General features: G+C 45.0%; 2 protein-coding genes across 5 annotated transcripts in view; both read right to left on the reverse strand.

The window, feature by feature from the left end:
* Positions 1 to 11,124, reverse strand: part of LOC108783885 (sterol 26-hydroxylase, mitochondrial-like) — a 41,987-nt gene extending 30,863 nt beyond the window's left edge. The window contains exons 1-6 of one of the 4 annotated variants that reach the window (XM_018552580.1): positions 11,011 to 11,124; positions 9,248 to 9,438; positions 6,743 to 6,942; positions 5,854 to 6,051; positions 3,811 to 3,974; positions 324 to 490 (exon numbers count right to left, since the gene is read on the reverse strand). In XM_018552580.1, coding sequence (XP_018408082.1) covers positions 324 to 490; positions 3,811 to 3,974; positions 5,854 to 6,051; positions 6,743 to 6,942; positions 9,248 to 9,438; positions 11,011 to 11,106 — 1,016 coding nt within the window. In that variant the 5' untranslated portion in view covers positions 11,107 to 11,124. The remainder of the gene's footprint in view (positions 1 to 323; positions 491 to 3,810; positions 3,975 to 5,853; positions 6,052 to 6,742; positions 6,943 to 9,247; positions 9,439 to 11,010) is intronic. The other 3 variants (XM_018552576.1, XM_018552577.1, XM_018552578.1) reach the window with 3 other exon arrangements.
* A 3,240-nt stretch (positions 11,125 to 14,364) lies between these two features.
* LOC108783869 (sterol 26-hydroxylase, mitochondrial-like) overlaps positions 14,365 to 20,746 on the reverse strand; it is a 13,312-nt gene continuing 6,930 nt past the window's right edge. The window contains exons 5-9 of the mRNA XM_018552559.1: positions 18,117 to 18,280; positions 16,579 to 16,745; positions 15,576 to 15,657; positions 15,039 to 15,239; positions 14,365 to 14,729 (exon numbers count right to left, since the gene is read on the reverse strand). Coding sequence (XP_018408061.1) covers positions 14,598 to 14,729; positions 15,039 to 15,239; positions 15,576 to 15,657; positions 16,579 to 16,745; positions 18,117 to 18,280 — 746 coding nt within the window. The 3' untranslated portion in view covers positions 14,365 to 14,597. The remainder of the gene's footprint in view (positions 14,730 to 15,038; positions 15,240 to 15,575; positions 15,658 to 16,578; positions 16,746 to 18,116; positions 18,281 to 20,746) is intronic.

A 20,746-nucleotide genomic window follows, 5' to 3' on the forward strand; every position in this document is an offset into this window, starting at 1 on the left:
TTGAATGGACTATATTGTGAAAAGATCATTCCTCACCAAAACCACATTTCAGGTTTAGTTGGGCAACAGGCTCAACTGAAGACTGGATTCTTCTATATGTTGAGGACCCCAGCAGATGAGACTTACCTGCTGTACAGACAACAAAATGCGACAGGAAGACAGAGACTCCAAGCCGTGAGAAGATAGAAAACTGGGAGTGCCCCACTGGTGGAAACCATCAAGAGATGTATGAAACCAGCCGGGTATGCTCTACCCATAAATGAAATGTTGGCTTTTTGGACTGATAATGGAACCAGTGGGGAATGGATATAAATGAAAAGTACCGGAGTGTTTCCTTAATCACAGATTTCATCAGCGACATCTTGGCGATATCCTCGGCAGTGGGTATAGCGTCACCTGGGACAATATCGTTCACTTCCTGATAAAGGGATTCTTGGGTCTCTGGGTCCCTGGCCAGGTGATACAGTGCCCAGGAGAGGGTGTTGGATGTCTGAGGGCATAGAACACAAAGATAATAAGATCAATAACACAATAATGAGTCTCTCTCCTCATGCCAGGGTGCTGGACTCTGACCTCTCCTTTCAGCCCTACATCCTATCACTGTTCAAATCTTCCTGCCTTTACCTCCATAACATCTCCAAATGATGCCACTTCTCAACCATTGACACCACCAAGCTACTAATTCATTGGCTTGTCATCTTTCACCTTGACTATTGCAATTTCCTCCTTGGTTGCCTATCTTTACACAGACTATCCCCCCTTCAGTCTATTATGAATGCTGCTGCCAGAATCATCCACCTCACCAACTGCTCAGTGTCAGCTGCCCCTTTCTGCCAATCCCTCCACTGGCTTCCATCCCCTGTCCGTCTCTGCCAATCCCTCCACTGGCTTCCATCCCCTGTCCGTCTCTGCTAATCCCTCCACTGGCTTCCACTCACCCGACCAAAACAATTCAGAATACTAAACATACAAAGCCGTCCACACCTGTCAGGGTACCATGCACAGGAGTCCTCACACCACATGTAGGTACCCACGCAGGATGACCAAATTAATATGCCCACACTGGATAGGGTTATATGCACACAGTTTATTTGTTACAAAGCAAACAAAACTACAAACCCCCTCAACCCCCACAGGTTTAGCAGTGAAGTAACAAAAACCACAGTTGGGACAAACACACCTACAGCCAGGGGGAACAGCAACAAGGAGGGGAAACAGGACTGCAGATAGACAGCAGGCCTCAGGATACAGGAAGAGTGGTCAGGTACAAGCCGGGTCGTTAACAGGAGGGCAGCAGCACAGTACAGGAACAGGATCCAAGAAGAGTGGTCGGGTAACAAGCCGGGTGTAACGTCCCACCTCGGGGTAGGTGTACCTAGGGATCGCAACTGCGGAGGATGGATTGGGGTCAGTATGCAGGTGAGTCTCTTATGCCTCTTGGTGGAGTAAGGCTGCGAGATTACCGCTTGACATCATACCCCGTGCGTTTGTTATAGAGATGCTGTTGGAATTTACTGAGGCAATGGCCTACAGCAGTAAGGCAATGCAGTGTGAGGCTAATCACAATCAATGGAATTCGCAGAGTTCATGCAATGGGCATCAAGGTAAAGCACAATCGATGGTATTAGCAGAGTTCATGCAATGGACATGAAGGTAAAGCACAAGCAATGGTATTAGCAGAGTTCATGCAATGGACATGAAGGTAAAGCACAATCAATGGTATTAGCAGAGTTCATGCAATGGACATGAAGGTAAAGCACAATCAATGGTATTAGCAGAGTTCATGCAATGGACATGAAGGTAAAGCACAATCAATGGTATTAGCAGAGTTCATGCAATGGACATGAAGGTAAAGCACAATCAATGGTATTAGCAGAGTTCATGCAATGGACATGAAGGTAAAGCACAATCAATGGTATTAGCAGAGTTCATGCAATGGACATGAAGGTAAAGCACAATCAATGGTATTAGCAGAGTGTTAGGTTCCTGGGGTCCTTTGCAGGGAGCCCCGGGTACTTGCGTTTGGTATCAGAGTTGTGGATCCCGGCAACTATGCTCCCCCAGCAGGTGGATGTCTCTCAGTGCTCTGTGGTCCGAGAAGGAGGTGAGGGGACACTGTGTTGATCAGCGTCCTGCCACAACTGTTAGTAAGACGCCGATCAATTAGTGAACCGCGGCTTTAAACCGGCGGCTCGTGTGAAGGGAGGAGGAGCCCTGTGACGCGCCTGCCCCTGCTGCTGTCTCTCCTAGACAGTGCAGCCCGAGATCTTCGGCGCGCCTGCGCAGAAGGACGTCGGACCCTACCGCCGGTCCTATTGGCGGCACGGACGTGACACCGGGTCGGTGACAGGTTTGCAGATAGGGAGCAGGGTTGAGGGAGCAGGGTTGAGGGAGCAGAGTTCAGGGAGCAGGGTTCAGGGAGCAGGGTTCAGGGAGCCAGTCAGGTGCAGGCGACGCAATACTGAGCCAGCTTCCTGACTGCAGGGAGGGCCTAAATACCCTCCCAGGAAGCACCAGGTGATGGGATGATCAGTCACAGCTGGGGCACACCCGCAGGTGAGTACTGGAGCTGCAGGTTCCTGACAGTTCCTGGCTGTTGGAGACACCAGCAGGCGAGCACAGGAACTGCAGGATCTGGCTCCAGCTCCACCTGGGGGTGCTCTGGATCCTGACAACACCTCTTTCCTCACCTACATCACCAACCTCATCTCAAAACATCACCCAGATAGTCTTCTTTGCTTTTCCAAAGATCTCCTCTATAGCTGCCTCATTATCTGCTCCCATGCTCACCTCAAGGACTTCTGCAGAACCTCCCCCTCTGGAACTCCCTATCCTAATCCATCCAGCTATCATTTATTCTGACTTGAGGTGATCCTGGAAAACTCATCTCTTGAGGGAAGCCTTTCCCACTTCCACCTAGCAACTGACTTTTACTTTCTCCATCAACTCATCCCCTCAAAGTTATTTCATTTTGTATCACTTGCCCCTCCTTGCAGACAGTAACCTGTCACGAGCAGGGCCCTCCTAAGCATCTTGTGTTGAATTGTATTGTAATTGTACTGTCTTTCCTTTATACTATAAATCCCTGTATAAAATGTTGGTGCTGTATAAATCCTGTATAATAATAATAATATTACATACAGATGGAAACCAAAGCCTACAGACAGGAACTGTAAAGCACAACCACAGTGCAGCCAGGGCCGGATTTACTCTTTCTGCTGTCCAAGGCCAGGTTCCTCAATCTTGCAGGCTGCATACAATGTCGCAGAGATCACTTGTACAAACAAGCGGTGGTTTCCCCGCTGTATATTTAGCTCTGCTTGCCCAAAGCAGGGCTAAATGTACAAAACAACTCCCCACCCGGCACCCGGAACTGCATGTCCCGGGCATTGGGAGATAGGAATTCCACATCCCTGCTGCCTCTCTACTCCCTGCTGCCCCAAGGCCGGGCCTTGGTTGGCCTTGTGGGAAATCGGGCCCTGAGTGCAGCACTACTAAACCTGGGTACATGCACAGTGAACTCCGGCCAATTCTAGAGGAATCAGCCACACTTTGGTGTGTTGATGAACCTATTCCTTCAGCATAAGTCAATCAGCTGCAAGCTCAGTTTGGGTATTCTGACAATGACCAGTGGCCGCTGTAATAATGCAATAAAAGGGAGGATTCATTCATCCACGTTGTTCAGTGTGGATTTAGGAATGTGTTCTAGTTTTTTTTATTCATCCTGGCTCATGTTTACACTATTTAAGTAGAAATTTTTGAAATATTATAGCACATAGAAGAACTCTGCACATTGTAAAATTTAAATACCGTGTCCACTCCGGCCAATAGCAGCTCTACCACACTGCCGTTCACCTCCTCATCGGTCAGTTTTCCACTGGACAGCAGGTAGGTTAGGTACTCCCCCTGCACCTCCTCTCCACGGTCCAAGCGAGCTTGTATCTTCTCCATTTTCTGATCGATCATCTTGCTTCCTATAGATTTAATCAAAAGACAACATTGCTAAGCCCAAAGGACCATCAGATTAACCATTGATCTCTGTCAAAGTGTGCGATGTGCTGCCTTCATCACATGTAAATACCAGCTCTGCATAATCCGAGCAAAGAGGAAGCAGAGGGAGAGAGAGTGTGGACAAAGAGAAAGAAGATGTTGAGAGAAGGAGAAGGGAGGGTTAAAGAAGGGAGAAAGAAAGAGTAGAGAGAGGAGAGGGAGAAAAGGGAAGAGAGAAGGAGAGGAGGAGAGAGGGGCAAGAAGAGTTAGAGTGGAGAGAAAGATGGAGAGAGAAGATGGAGAGGAGAAAAGATGGAAAAGGGATAGAAGAGTCAGAGGACAGTGAAAAGGAGGAGAGAAGAGAGAACATATAATATAGCAAAGTAGAGTGAGAGAAGAGGAGATGAGAGTTGAGAGATTTAGAATGGAGACACAGTAGAAATGGAAAGGAAAGAGAGCATGTGAGAGGAGATGGAAGAGAAGAGATAGAGGTGGGAGAGAGGCAGAGGGAAGAAGAGACAGCACAGCTCAGTCTTTTACAGTGTCATCATCCCAACCCTTCTTAATGGCAGTGAGCTATAGTGCCCTGTCATCTACCAATACCAATACAAAAGGGACTCCAGCCCAAAAGAAATATTGCACTGGAATTCTGCAAGCACCTCCTCAAAAGCCATCAGAGCACCTTTAGCAATGCTTGTCAAGCTAAGCTAGCTAGAATCCCTTTACCACATGCAGTATAGAAGAGGACGCTATCATACTGGGACCATCTACAAAACAGCGGGCCCAACTCATACCACCATAAACTCTTACTGGCCAACAAGGACCAGGCCAAGCCATGTGGCCTTCTATAACATATCAGCACCATGTGCATCCAAAACCCCCAACAATGTGCCCTGAAAAAATTCCAAATAAACATTATGAACCATTCTAGAGAAGGAATGAAATAAACTCAGATAAACTAACTAGTTACCAGTTACTACAGAAATACTGCAAACTGGACATGTCTGGAGATGCTACAAGACCCCAAACACAGACAGATCCTGAGTCTGAACAGATCGACTGCTCACAGCCTGGAAATTGAATCAGGGCGGTGCAAACAGACCTACAAACTCAAGGAGAATAGACTGTGCCAGTGGAATGACCAGGGGGCCCTAGAGGATGAGGCCTACTTTCTGCTATGGGGGCCCAAGTACTCAGCAATGAGCGTCACTCCCTTTCAGAGACTCTCTGCTCTCACCCTAGACTTCACTTCTGTAGAAGAGAAGAGGAAACTCCATATTCTGCTGGAAGAAGAGGCGCCAATGGTACACAATATGTTATACAGTAGCATTTCAAATATTTGTTATAAGAAGTACTTGATTGACCTTCTATGCAACATATAGCTTTACTGGCCCTATGGTCTAGGGTTTGTGAACAGAACAGAAAAGCCCACATCTCAGGTTAGGGACTGCCATAGCGGGTATGTGCAGTTGGATCAGAGGGAAATCAGCAAATTTCCAGTGGCTGACCTCCCCTACGCTTACTGAAACAAGAAGCGACGATGGTTTAGTTACTTCCAGTTACAGGCTGTCATTTCTCCGGCTAGGAGTGATATATGAAATAAAAAATGTTTAAAGCCTTTCACCCCCATGTACACGCACATACAAACACAGGGTATGCCTACCTGTGAAAATTATGATTGCGCCACACACATTGTATAAGCTTAAATAAGATTTTAGGTAATTGGATTTACATTTACTTTAATAGAAAAAAAGAGCAGTGATCAGCAGTAACCTATGGCAACAACCTAATAAATGCTGCTTTTTGATTGGATGCACATTCCCTTTTGCCTTATGATGTATTTATTTTTATTTTGAAGCTCACCAAATTCAAAAATGTTGTCCCACTGCTGCACGTACAATCTGTGATAGGGTAGCACATTCTTGGCCCAAGCTGGAAGAATGCTCATATATACAGTGTACTTCATCATGGCTCCAATTGAGTCAATAAATTTTTGTGACTCCGGGGGGATTTGTTTTCCCAGGCACCAAATCCGGGTCTCAAATAAGATGTATGAAATTCCTGGAGGAAGAGAGGAAGAAGACAGACAAACACAGAGTTAAATACAAGGACACTCATCGTAAAGGGTAACATTGCCACAAGGCCCATGAGGTGACTGGACCCCAATTATGACTACGGAAAGTCACTCTTGCACATCTCTTTTCTCTTATCATCTTATGAATCTCTGGCAGGCTTATAAGGACTGAAAAAGGAAAACTATTTCATTTCATAGAAATTAGAACGTCAATGGAGGAGTGAGACATTGGCCGGGGTTAAAGCTGAACTCGTTGACACATAAACTTTTATTTAAATAAGTTTCTCAATAGTCACAAATAATATAAATCCACTTTGTGTTCACCAAATGACTTTGCAAACCCAGACATTACCTTGCAGTAGCAGTGACATCATCACTATGCTATGCATAGCCTGTGCAGAGAGCAGAGCTGTGGGAGGGACCCAGTGGGCTCCATCCACTACAGGCTGCCTGCAGAAAACTACAGGAGGGGGCAGAGACAAGACCAGTCACCCTACACAAGGAGAGAGCAGCAGTGACCGGTCTTTATTACAGGAAGCTCCAAGTCTTACACTGGATTACTGCACAGCAGGAAGGAGTTGCAATTTTATTGATGTCTGCATCTCCACTGGGGAGATTTTCCCTGACTTCCTGTGTAGTCATCGGCGTGACACCATTGTATACCTAAAGCCATCTCACCTTCAAATGCGAAGCGATAGAAGATGTTGGCGATGTCGTTCACCATGACTCCAGAGGGCGTCTCTTTCCTCAAGACATCCAGTGAGCTCAGAAAGTCGGTCACCACCTCGTTCATGGCCCCGTTGTACAGAGCGGCCTCTGCGGGCTTCAGCATCCTCTTGTTGAGCACAGTGCGCAGCGTGTACCAGCGGTGACCCTCCCTGTGGAGATGAATACAGGTATTTGCCCAATGCATTAGTGCTACAAAAGATTCAACATTTCTTTCCCTGACTGAACCAAAACCTCCTTTCTTTGTGTCTCACACGCAGACACTACAGCTCACAGCAGGAGATGAAGTGCCAAAAATACAGAAAGCAGTGGGTAGGACTAGGTTTGGCCAGGTGCTGATTGAGAATCTACAGGTTTGTGAATCAGCAGTGATAATACCCATTGCCATGCCCCCTCCATCATCTTTCCATCCCATTGTAGTAAAAGCTGGCACAGCCTACATGAGGGCGACAACTCTGCTCATATTTGAGGGGCAGTGTAGCATTGTTGCAACCCCATCACAACACGTATTTGGGGGACTAAGAGAAAATTCTAAGGGCAGATGTACCTATACAGTAATTAATTGCCCCAGCACATATTTTGTTTATGACATTCCATTGTTCTACTTTAAGCAGAACATTTTGGCTGGAGTTCTAGGGTGGAGGTCCAGTCACAGTAGTTGGAAGTTGCTGAGAACTCCAATGAAGAGATGGCATCACCAGAGCCCTCAAGAGACAGAAGAAAGCCATCTATTATTTTGGGAGGACCCAACAGGCTTTTTGTTAACAGTTCTGGCTGGTGGTGCTATGGTGTGCTTTCTTGGCACCCATTGACCTTGTTAAAACCAACTGATCATTGCTTGAATGCAACAGCCAATGTAAGTATTGTCTTTAACCATGCGCAGCTGCCTCAAGTGGCACTCTGGGATGCACTGCGGGTGGCGACACTAAGGTGCAGTGTTCATGGAACACACTGTCCTCAATGCCGCTCAGTAACCCAGAGAGCCTGGTAAAACCACCAGTATGATTTAGCTCGCTGCGCAGTTGGCCACTATGCCTGTCACACATGTAAGGGAGCCCACTAGTGCAGTAATTTCCCGACCAGGGGAGCCCACAACATCAGCTGAACAGGAGCAGCAAGGTAAAGTTGTGAAACATATTGGGCAGGAGTCTACTTTCATATCTATAGGAATCCTCTACTGGCAAAGAGATTCCAGGTCCAGTTATTAGGAGGGTCACATCACACGCCTGAGGCCTTAGGACATGTGGAACGCTTACATGGCGTGCCAGACAGACGGACCCACCATCACTAGACCACCACACACTCCTGCCCGAGCTGGCTGCTACATTGAGTTCCCTAGGTACAGGCCACATTTTTACTCAGGGATAAACAGACTTAGTCCATACTCTGCTTGAACTTACAATTTCTTTACTCATGGAAGGACAATGCAAACAGTCCTTAGTCTTTACAGTTCCCTAGACCTGGTCGGTCCACTTCACCCTTACCCCCCCAAAGGAGGCAATGCTTTCCCAACAGAGTTCCAGTTGCACTGGATAGACCCAGTAGGGCAGGGATGTCCAAACTGCAGCCCTCCAGCTGTGGTGGAACTACGAATCCCATGAGGCTTTGCAAGATTCTCACAGCCACAGACATGACTCCCGGAGAGAGATGCTTCATGGGATTTGTTGTTTTACCACAGCTGGAGGGCCGGAGTTTGGACATCCCTGCAGTAGGGGAACGAAGCGAAGATTCCCCCCTAAGGACAACATCGAAATTCCAGGAAAACTGCACATCACCAGCTGTGGCCATGCCGCTCAGGTGTCAATTAAATTAGGCATACTCCTAAACATGTGTGTCCCTTTATGGCAACAATTTTTTTTTATTCTGTAGCGTTCCAAATAAAGTGCCTGGTGGAGTTTATGTTTCACATTGATGCAAGGTCTTCCTCTTTTGTTTAAAAACAGGAAACACATTCAGAGACAAATGCTTATTTTGAACTTCTTCTAAGAATAGAACTTTCTTGGCTGTTTATGGCTCCAATAATTTCTGAGACAATGACCTGGAACAATCATACAGATTAAAAAGAATAATCAGAACTTCCAATGTAAAACCGTGTTCCATGTCAAAGTACTTGTAGCCACTGGGTCAGCATGGCAGCCAAGCAGACAGCTATTCAGGGGCAGAGGTCAGCAGCCTCCACATTCTCCTATTTTTTTTTTTATACTGACGGTTTATATTTATTTTCCTACTATTTATAGAAAATCCTAATTTTAAGGAAAGAGTGACATTCAGGGCTGTAGGTAGTTTGAAGACAATGGGAGGGGAATAAATCACTCCTGCGACTCATTCTGTCATGTGAGCTCCATCTCTTTAGCTCTCTAAACAACATACTATTTTTAACAATGTAGTTACGCTGAGATCCCGACAGATGACAAAGAGCCAGCAGAACCATTTATAACTCAGCGTCTGTGTACGTACTCGGTTAGAGGACCACAGGCCAGGTTCCTAAGGTACCGATAATCTTTCCAGGGGTGCTTGTCTGCCCTCATTGGATATTTCCCCTCCTGTCTCAGCAACGTCTCCAGGAGATCCGCATCTGTTATTTGGACTGCACTATACACTCCAAGAGAGGTTTTCGATATAGGCCCATATTTCTTCTTGAATATGTCCTGCAAGACAGGAATGAAAGAGAGACATAACTGTTAAATTAATAAATTGAATGAAGTGTGCAACAAATGTTTGCAGGCTTCAGTCATGCAGGAGCTCCCAAAACACAAATCAGAACCTCTCTTTGACCTATGGTCGACACCAGGCAGAGCAATCCTGTTACAAAGTCTCTTCTGCCAAAAACCCTACTTAGAAGTAATTTTTTAGGGGAACTTCTGATTTAAAGTGTAACGCCTAGCAAATAACTCGGAATAGAGGGCTCTGATCTGTTTTTTTTTCGCCAGAGATTTGCAAATCTGCTGAGCTGATCTTTATATCAGAGGAAGTCTAGTGATGACACGTGTCAGAACGGGGCGTACGATTGCTTCCTTTTTGACACATGCTGCTAGGAGGAGAGAGAGGAGCCGTTTTTTACTTCTTTGATTTGTAAGTGTACTTTGTTTTTTTTTCAATAAATAATTATGAAAATATTACACAATGGGAGATTTTGAATTATTTTTTGCATGAGTGTCTCGCTTTTAAAGAAGAACTATGAGGCAAGTGAAAATCATCCATCCTCATAGTGTCGAGCCGTTGTGTGACAATCAAACTGTCACAGGGCGGCTCAATAGATCGGGAAGTGAGCGAACACATACCGTCGAACGCTCACTTCTCGATCATCTACCTACAGAGAGCCGTGACTGTCACTCACGGCTACATGCAGGGATTCCCCCCCTCCCTGCTTCGATCCTCCAGCGCTGACTGGCGGAACGGACGGGGGAGGGTGCGGGTACAGCTGGCTCTGCCTCTAGCGTCTCTCTGCGGCGTCTCAGTATACCGCTAGCTGTAGCATGCGCTATACTGAGCCTAGGGTGACTGGAGGACGCTAGTTTTTTTGTACTCAAGTTACCCTAAGGAGAAAGTTTCATTGTCACAGGTCGGCTAGAACTACGAGGCTGAGTGATTTTCACTCACCTCATAGTTCTCCTTTAACTATTAGAACAGACTTCCAGCACAGGTAGCGCATCGTTTAACATGAAGCAAATGTATACATGACCGGGACAAACATAGATCTATACTCAGACATCAAGGCTTAAAAAAAACAGAGAAAAAGAAACAAACAAAAAACAGGAGAGGCAAACTGGATGGACCACTTGGTCTTTTTCTGCCATTGTTCTTCTGTCTCTCTGTTCTGTTTCTTTGCTGCCAACAAATCTTATTTTTTTAATACAAAACTTTTTTTTTCACTTTCAACATTTTTAACATTTCTTCAAAGGGGAGTTCATAAAGAAGGCTCGTCTCAACACGTTTCTCAGATCAAAGAGTCTGCTTCTTCAGGAGTATACCGGGAGGTAAATGAATGTGTATGCGACATCACTAAGTCTGTGTCCAAGCATTGGTGCCTTACAGGGGGTTGTAGTAAATTAAGTCATCCAATGATAACCCAACTGGGCCAACCGTAAGCAGTAACAAAAACTAAATCCCATTTAATCTATGGGCAATGAGTCCTAGAAACAAAGTGTTCCTAGATATTGAGCCGCATTTACACAGGTAGTAAGACACAAAACATAGCTGGAGATCAGTTACGGACTCACCTGTAGTTCATGTGTATAGAGCAGGTAGCCCCGGAGGAAGAGCCAGTAGATACAAGTGAGCAGAGATGGGCCAGGTAAGTCATCAAACGTCTTCATCTTTTTGCCCTCCTCCGCTATTCCAGCAGCTGCACCTCCACTCATTGCTCTGTGCTGCACCCCCCATATTCCGCTCAGCACTCTGTGTTGCACACCCCATACTCCTTTCACTGCTCTGTGCTGAACCCCCCAAATTGCATTCTCTGTTATGTGCTGCACTCCCCATACTCCACTCATTGCTCTGTTGTGCACCCCCCTTACTCCACTTGCTGCTCTGTGCTGCACGCCCCCCACTCCACTTGTTGCCCTGCACCATATTCCCCTTACTCCAGTCACCAGTCGGTGCCCTATCCCCACTACTATGCAGGCCTGGCCCCTGGGCCAGCTTAGTGTCAGGAGCCAGGGTCTGAAGAAAGAAGTTATCATGGCCTCAGAGCTCTGATGTGGCGGACTGCACAGCTCTGTACACAATGCACGCCCAGAGAGCAGGAAGGGACACCCTCTAACACTTTCACTGCTGGATGGAAGCACACAGCTATAGTGGTTATACTGGAACTGCAGCTAAGCAGATCTGTTTCCTCGTATCAAGCAGCAGAAGACATGTGTATTTGTTTGTGGGAGGAAAAAGGTGATATATTATACTTATCTTTCCTCTGCTTCCTCTCGCGGTGCCTAGGTGGGGTTGACATCATCCTCTTTTATGCTTAATCTCAGCAAAAGATCCTGCCTTGTGCTCCAGCAAATTCTTGCAAAACTCGGACTACTCGTCACACCAATGGTTTTGAATCCTAATATGTTCCATTTTTTTTAATGGCATTTCCAAAAGGCAACGCGTTTCAAGGCTTCCAATGAACCACCTTCATCATGGAAATATACCGGTAAAAATGGCTGCTTTAATCAGCTGCTGAAGCCTGATGTCTCATCATTTCATTTGACCCTTTTAACCTCATACCACACACATATACACACTCACATAAGTTAAGGACCTATGTTTTTATTGTCTCAACAACTATGTAACCTATTCGTGCTCGGTATCACTCCAGTTCAGTTCTCACCTTTCCTGATGAAGGGGATCCCTTAGTACACCCCAAAACACATTGACTTGCTTCCATTTAATATGCTATGATGGATTCAAAATATTTGGTCCCTCAACCATTGGTCTGACCAAGGTCAGTGACTTACTAAGGGAATGTAAACCCTCAAAGACCATGTCGGCAGTGCCCGTATATCTGCACAAATTACACTGTTATGCAGTAAGAATTTAGGACAAGACCTTGTTGCAAAATAAATCTTTTTTATTGTAGTGTTCAGCAAATGAGGTAAAAAGATCATTTGTTACATTCATTGGCTACAAGGAGGGTTAGATCCAGTCTGAGGTAGTGTCAGTTACAGTAAGTGCTTAAAATGATGTCACCATCAGTAATGGAAAGACTAAAATGTGGTAATAGCCACAGATAGTTCATTAGAAGGCTCAGCCTGGCTGGTTACTAACTTCTGATTGGTGCATATGGACTTACAACCCTCTACACAACACCCGCCATGTCATGAACTGAGCTGCGCAACAGCACTACAAATAGGAGATATAGCTGCACAGGCCCGGTGCTAGGATTTTTGCCTACACAGGCAAAGTTGCATTTTTTGCGCCCCCCCACCCCCGACCCCCTGTATCGCTGGGCCTGCTCCCTATCAGCATGTAAGCTGCATAGTGTATTTTATGTTTTTGGCTGCTGTCCCCTTGCCCTCTTCCTCAATTGCCCCTCCTCCGCACACCATCCACTTTTTTGTTCTTTCAGCTTTGTTGTTTTGGGGCTCTGCGTAGTTTTTTAAAAGCTGCACCATTATACCATCCCCATCACCCCCACCCAAAATAAAAGTAGTCTTGAGTGTTAGGGTTGCCACCTTTTCTTTAAGTAAAAACCGAACACTCTAGCGACACGTGGACATATTTTTGGGAGAATGAGTCACGGCTTATTCATATGTAAATAGCGCCACCCATTCATATGTAAATATCACAGTTGAGACAATTAATTTTGGTTGCCCCTGTCTGCCTGACATCTTGTGTCTGGGTTTCTGACATGAAACCCGGACACAGCATTCAAAACCCGGACTGTCCGGGTAAATCCTGGACAGGTGGCAACCCTATTGAGTGTAGTTGTTTATTTAATCCAGGCTTCAAAACTTATGGTCTGGAAGGGATTAATTCATTTCCCTATGTTTTCCCCATTGGACATGAGTACCGTGGCATGCAAGGGTTACGTTTTCATGTTTTCGAAAGCTGGTGGTAGCTTTTTACACATTTGCAATTTGTCGCACTGTAGAAATTGCCTGTCGCGCAAAAAGGTGCAGGAGCTATTTTCGGGTGGTTGTCGAGCGGTTTGGGTCCCATAGACATCTCTATGCATTGAAAACCATGCGACAACCGCGCAGTTTTCAAAGTAAAAATGCGCAAAAACAGCTCACCAGCTCAGTCGCCTAGATGTGAACCTAGCCTCAAAGAAAGTTCAATAAAAAAATCTGTGGAAGAAAAAAAGTGATACAATAGACATACCTTATCCTGGCTTCCTCCCGCAGTGCTTAGGCCAGGGTGACAGCATCCTCCTTCCAGAGAAATCAGAGAATGCTAAATAGCCCAAATCACTCAAGAAGACAATCCTGCCTGTGCTGCAGAGTCTTCTTGTGAGATTTGGACTTTCCTTGACAGGAGGATGAAGGCACCCCTTGCACTGTGGACATTGGGGAAAGGGGAGTATATTATCTATTTTATCCACACCCAAAAGGTTCTATGTTGTACTGTTATGCACTGTTTAAGAAAGTGCAAAATCCATTGTAAGAATTAAAATTCAATAATTTTTAAAGCTGCACTCCAGACATTTGTTAATAAAGTGGGGAAGCTCTGTTGGGTTTTTTTTTTAACAATGTCTGTATCCTCAGTGGAGAGATTTGCCCTCACTTCTTATGTAATCATGATGACAGGAAGTGAAAGGAACTCTCTCCAGTTAGGACACAGACACAAACAGAAACATAGACACGACTCTAACCTTTTCCCACTTTAAAGTATCAAAATAGTTTTGTCTGGAGTTGGGCTTTAACATGCTACCTTTCTACAAAGTCCATCATGTGCAAAGTAATTATGGGGTGACATGATTAAAAAAAGAATAAAGTGAAGCATTTTGAATATTTCCTTATTCCAGCGTATTCAACAAACAGCGCAATAAACAAAATAGAGTGCGGTAACTCATAGCAGCCAATCAGAATTCACATTACTGAAGTCAGTCCAGGGAAAGTTGAATGCAGATAATTTCTCTGTAATCTTACCAGTTCAGGGGAAAAAAATGGCTGCCTCAGCAGTGTATGAGCAACCAGTCCACTCTAAATGTAATTTACAAAAATCAGCCTAAAGTATGTTTTCAGGTGAAGGTTTGCGGTGTAGATTCTAGGATTCCGGCACCTTCTTTCAAATTCCTTCAAGCTTGAAGCATGATGCCAGTTACTGGAAAAAGTGCCGCCATCTTCCTGAAATGCAGATCATCCTTCTGTGATCTTACCGACGTTCAGAGTGACTTGGAGGAAGTTCTGTTCAGAAACTGGAGGTTAATGGGGCGGCTCGGGGTCAGGACAGCCCTGGCCATAGCAGAAACCTCTACACCTCGAGGGTCGGGTCTGATCTCATACTTCTTAATAATCTAGGAAACGAGGAAGAGAAAAAAATGTATGTTACTGTTTTCTTTCATAAGTTCAGCCTCAGCCAAAGGTGCATGGGCACAGAGGTGAGTCTCTCTCTGTATTACTTCTGGATGCTGCTGGAGGCCTCTGCTCCATCTTGGTGCTGCTGGAGGACTCTGCTCCTTCCTCTAACTCTCCTCTCCTGAAATACTCTGCCCCTACCACTATTTAGGTCTCCCCCCTTAAAATACTCTGCACTGCTGGAGGACTCTGCTCCTTCCTCTATCTAACTCTCCTCTCCTGAAATACTCAGTAGAGAGAATTCTTACCCGTGATAACGTGAGATACATTTCCAGCTCTGCGATCCTGCGGCCAACACAAGCTCGCACACCGTACCCAAATGGGATGGAGCTGAAGGGGTTATTCTTCACCTTGTTATCTCGCAGCCAGCGCAGGGGGAGGAATTTGTTAGGCTCTGGAAAGTTGTTCTCGTCACGAGAGATCTGGTAGTGATTTAACCCAAACAGCGTCTGCAAGAAAAGAAAAACCTCATCACCAACATTGGGCAACTTACAGGTCTGTAAAATGTCTTGAGAACTTTGCTCTGCAGATTGCTCCATAATTGGGTAAGGTCGGTCAAAAGCCAACTTGGCCCTCTGCAGAGCAATGCTGGTATATATAATATCAGTTTAAAAGCTTCTGAACTTAAAACAATAATAATAATTAAAACATTTTGTTTAAACTGCTAGAGTGACAACTTCTTCTGTTTATGGAGCATTCGGGGAATGTTCTGCTCTATTGATGATCAGATTGTGTCTGCGTGTCTGCCATCTATGGGTCACTTCACTCATCCACAATCCACTTACATTTTTGGGAAACCAATAGCCCCCAAGGGTTATGTCCTTTTCAGCATTCATTCTCGTGTTAGAAGGTACGACTGGGTACAGCCTAAAGAAAAGAAAAGCAAGGTGAATTCAGGCGCCATAAATGCAACTACAACTTTAACTCCAATCAAAACTTTGTGTTTTGGGTAAGGGAGGGTTAGAACTTCTCACAAATTTTTATTGCATGTTTCCCTGACAGTAGTCCCCTCATAGATTGTGGTACTGGGACTGGGATAGGAGGTAATGGGGAAATCTCTGAAGAAGCATTCAAAATCAATAAGCCTGTTAGTTGAATAGACTACTGTATATTGTGAAAAGATAATTCCTCTCCAAAACCACATTTCAGGTTTAGTTGGGCAACAGGCTCAACTGAAGTCTGGAATCTTCTATACAGGTGAAACTCGAATAATTAGAATATCGTGCAAAGTTCATTTATTTCACTAATGCAACTTAAAAGGTGAAACTAATATATGAGAGAGACTCATTACATGCAAAGCAAGATCATTCAAGCCGTGATTTGTCATCATTGTGATGATTATGTCTTACAGCTCATGAAAACCCCAAGAACCCCAAATCCACAACCTCAAAAAAGTAGATTATTACATGCAATCAATAAAACAAGGATTGTACATAGAACAATATCGGACCTCTGAAAAGTACAAGCATGCATATGTACTCAGTACTTGGTTTGGGCCCCTTTTGGAGCACTTACTGCAATTACTTTTGCACGATATTCTAATTATTCGAGTTTCACCTGTATATTGAGGACCCCAGGAGATGAGACTCTTACCTGCTGTACAGACAACAAAATGCAACAGGAAGACAGAGACTCCGAGGTGTGAGAAGGTGGCAAACAGAGTGCCTCAGTGGTGGAAACCTTCAAGAGATGTTTGAAACCAGCCGGGTACGCTCTACCCATAAATGAAATGTTGGCTTATTGGACTGATACTGGAACCAATAGGGAATGGATATGAAAGAAAAGTACCGGAGTGTTTCCTTAATCACAGATTTCAGCAGCGACATCTTGGCGATATCCTCGGCGGTGGGTATAGCGTCACCCGGGACAATGTCGCTCACCTCCTGATAAAGGGATTCCTGGATCACTGGGTCCCTGGCCAGGTGGTACAGTGCCCAGGAGAGGGTGTTGGATGTCTGAGGGCATAGAACATAAGGATAATAAGATCAATAGCACAGTAATCCATCTTTTCCCTCATTCCAGGATACTGGGTGTAATCCTGGACTCTGCTCCTCTCCTTTCAGCCTGCAACTACTCAAATCTTGTTGCCTTCACCTCTGTAATATCTCTAAATTATGCCACTTCCTAACCATTGACACCACCAAGTTACTAATTCACTGCCTTGTCATATTTCACTTTGACTATTGGATCTCTCTCCTTGTTGGCCCATCTCTACACAGACCATTCTCCCTTCAGTCTGTTATGAATGCTACTGCCAGACTTATCCACCTCACCCTGCTGAGTGTCCTTTCTGCCAATCCATCCACTGGCTTCCATCCCCTGTCCCTCTCAGCTAATCCCTCCACTGACTTCCACTCATCCAACAAATAAAATTCAGAATATTACAACATACAAAGCCGTCCACACCTCTTCCCTCACCTAAATCACTAACCTCATCTCAAAATATCACCCAAACTGTCTTTTTTGCTCTTCCGAGGACCTCCTCCTCTCTAGCTGCCTCATTATCTGCTCCCATGCTCATCTCAAGGACTTCTGCAGAACCCCCCCCCCTCTGGAACTCCCTATCCTAATCCATCCAGCTATAATTTATTCTGCCTTAAGATGATCCCTGAAAGCTCATCTCTTGAGGGAAGCCTTTCCCACTTCCACCTGGCAACTGACTTTTACTTTCTCCATTAACTCATACCCTCAGTTATTTCATTTTGTTTCACTTGCCCCTCCTTGCAGACAGTAAGCTGTCCTAAGAAGGGCCCTCCTAAGCATCTTGTGTTGAATTGTACTGTCTTTCCTTTATACTATAAATCCCTGTATAATTGCTGTATAATAATAATAATAATAATAATAATAATAATATATAATACAGATGGAAACCAAAGCTTACAGACAGGAACCACATTGTACAACCACAGTGCAGCACTACTAAAGCCAGGTACACACGCAGGGAATTTTGGCCAATTCAAGAGGGATCGGCCACAATTTGCTGCGTTGGTGACCCTATTTCTTCAGCAGAAGTTGATCATTACATTGACTTTTGCCGAAGGAACATGATGGAAAATGTTTAATCGAACGTAGCTTGCACAGATTTCAGCTGCAAGCTCCTTTATGATATTCTGACAGTAGCTCGTGGCCATTGTCAGAATACAATAGAAGCAGCGGGGTGTTCCTCCGCCCATGCTGTTCAGCATGGATAGGGGAATGTGTTCTAGTTTTTTTGTTAAGCCAGTTGGTTGAATGAAAAATATAGACCCATGTTTATCCTATTCAAGTAGAAATATTGGCATATTATAGCACATGGAAGAACTTTGCCCATTATAGAATGCAAATACCGTGTCCACTCCGGCCAACAGCAGCTCTACCACACTGCCGTTCACCTCCTTATTGGTCAGTGTTCCACTGGACAGCAGGTAGGTTAGGTACTCCCCCTGCACCTCCTCCCCACGGTCCAAGCGAGCTTGTATGTTCTCCATCTTCTGATCGATCATCTTGCTTCCTATGGATTTAATCAAAAGACGACATTGCTAAGTCACAAAGGACCATGTAACGGTCCCTCCCCTTTGGGTAAGTATCTGGATCTCAACTGTGGAGGTTCCCCTTCTATTGGAGGAACGGAGTCAGTTAAGCAGCTTGCCCCTCAGTACCCTGTATTTGGATAAGGTGGAGAGGGAGCTGCATTACATCATACCCCTGGTGGTTAGGAATGGTATAGCCCTGTGCCGCCTGAGTGGTTGCAAGCGCGGGTTAAATCACAGTAACGTACACTTGGGGTTAATGGCTATTAGTTCCAACTTCTGGTAGTATAGCAGTATGATATATGCAATAAGGTTCATGCAATACTAAGCAGGTATGAAATGCAGGTTATTGGATGATTTGCAGAGTGATATGCTCAATAAGGTTCATGCAATACTAAGCAGGTATGAAATGCAGGTTATTGGATGATTTGCAGAGTGATATGCTCAATAAGGTTCTTGCAATACTAAGCAGGTATGAAATGCAGGTTATTGGTTCATTTGCAGAGTGATATGCTCAATAAGGTTCTTGCAATACTAAGCAGGTATGAAATGCAGGTTAGGTTGGGTCTCAGCCCAAGTACTTGCGGTTCAACTCTCCCCTGAGGGTTGGACACTGGTGGATCAGCGTCCCGCTACAACAACAGTAGGACGCCGATCAATTAGCAAACAGTGGTTTTAAGCCGGCTGCTCCAGTGAGAAGGGGCGGGGTCCCGAGGTGCGCCTGCGCAGACCGGGGAATCAGCCGACAGGTGAGACAGCAGATAGAGCCGCGGTGCGCCTGCGCAATGCGACGCCCGCGGTCTCGCTCTAGAAACTCTATTGCTACAGTGCGCTTGCGCAGGACGCCGTCGGAGGCGGACGACCGGGCGTAAACTGGTACGTCGATTACAGACCATCAGATTAAACGTTAATCTCTGTCATAGTGTACGATGCTCTGCAATTATCACCTGTAAAAGCCAGCTCTGCATAATTTGAGCAAAGAGGAAGTAGAGGGAGAGAGAGTGTGGACAAAGAGAGAGGGAGGAGAGACTTGAGAAAAGAAAAAAAGAGAGAAGGAGAAGGGAGGGTTAATGAAGGGAGAGAGAGAGAGAGGGGAGATGGAGAAACGGGAGAGGAGGAGAGAGGGGCAAAGAGAGTTAGAGTGCAGAGAAGGATAGAGAATGGAATGAGAGAGACAAGACAGAGAGGATGGAGAGGAGAAAGAAGACTTAAAAAGGAGAGAGAAGTCTGCAGAGGGAGAGAAGAGAAGAAAGAGCATAGGAGATACGGAAGGAGAGTGAGAGAAGAGGAGATAAGAGTAGAGAGACTTAGAGTGGAAATAAAGAACAAATGGAGAAGAGAGAGAGAGCATGTGAGAGGAGATAGGAGAGAGAATCCAAATCCTCCTTTATGGCAGTGAACTATAGTGCCCTGCTGTCATCTAACAATACCTACACAAAAGAGACTTCAGTCCAACAGAAATATTGCACTGGAATTCTGCAAGCACCTCCTCAAAGGCCATCAGAGCACCTTCAGCAATGCTTGCCAAGCTACGCTAGGTAGATTCTCTTTACTACTTGCAGTATAGAAGAGGGAACTATCATACTGGGACCATCTACAAAACAGCAGCCCCAACTCATACCACCATAAACCCTTACTGGCCAACAAGGACCAGGCCAAGCCGTGCGGCCTTCTACAACTCTTCAGCACCTTGTGTATCCAAAACTCCCAACAATGTGGCCTGAAAAGATCCCAAATAAATGAACAATTCTAGAGAAGGAATTAAATAAACTCCGATAAACTAACCAGTTAACAGTCCCTGCAGTGAGACTACAAACTGGAGATGCTACAAGACCCCAGACACAGACTGACCCCGAGTCTGAACAGATCGGTTGCCCACAGCCTGGAAATCGAATAAGGGCCTACAAAAGACCTACAAACTCAAGGAGAGTAGACTGTGCCAGTGTTGTACAGGTGAAACTCGAATAATTAGAATATCGTGCAAAGTTCATTTATTTCACTAATGCAACTTAAAAGGTGAAACTAATATATGAGATAGACTCATTACATGCAAAGCAAGATCATTCAAGCCGTGATTTGTCATCATTGTGATGATTATGGCTTACAGCTCATGAAAACCCCAAGAACCCCAAATCCACAACCTCAAAAAAGTAGATTATTACATGCAATCAATAAAACAAGGATTGTACATAGAACAATATCGGACCTCTGAAAAGTACAAGCATGCATATGTACTCAGTACTTGGTTTGGGCCCCTTTTGCAGCAATTACTGCAATTACTTTTGCACGATATTCTAATTATTCGAGTTTCACCTGTATATTTTACCAAAAAAAAAAATGGGTGTTATGTTGTATTTGGGTGCACTAAAATCCATTTTAGTGTATTTTTCCCCCAAAAATATTGATTTGATAAACTGTGCAAATATTGTGTGACTTAAAAAAAATCA

This window comes from Nanorana parkeri, unplaced genomic scaffold, assembly GCF_000935625.1.
Source record: "Nanorana parkeri isolate BGI_ZX_2015 unplaced genomic scaffold, ASM93562v1 scaffold92, whole genome shotgun sequence".
Lineage (NCBI taxonomy): Eukaryota > Metazoa > Chordata > Amphibia > Anura > Dicroglossidae > Nanorana > Nanorana parkeri.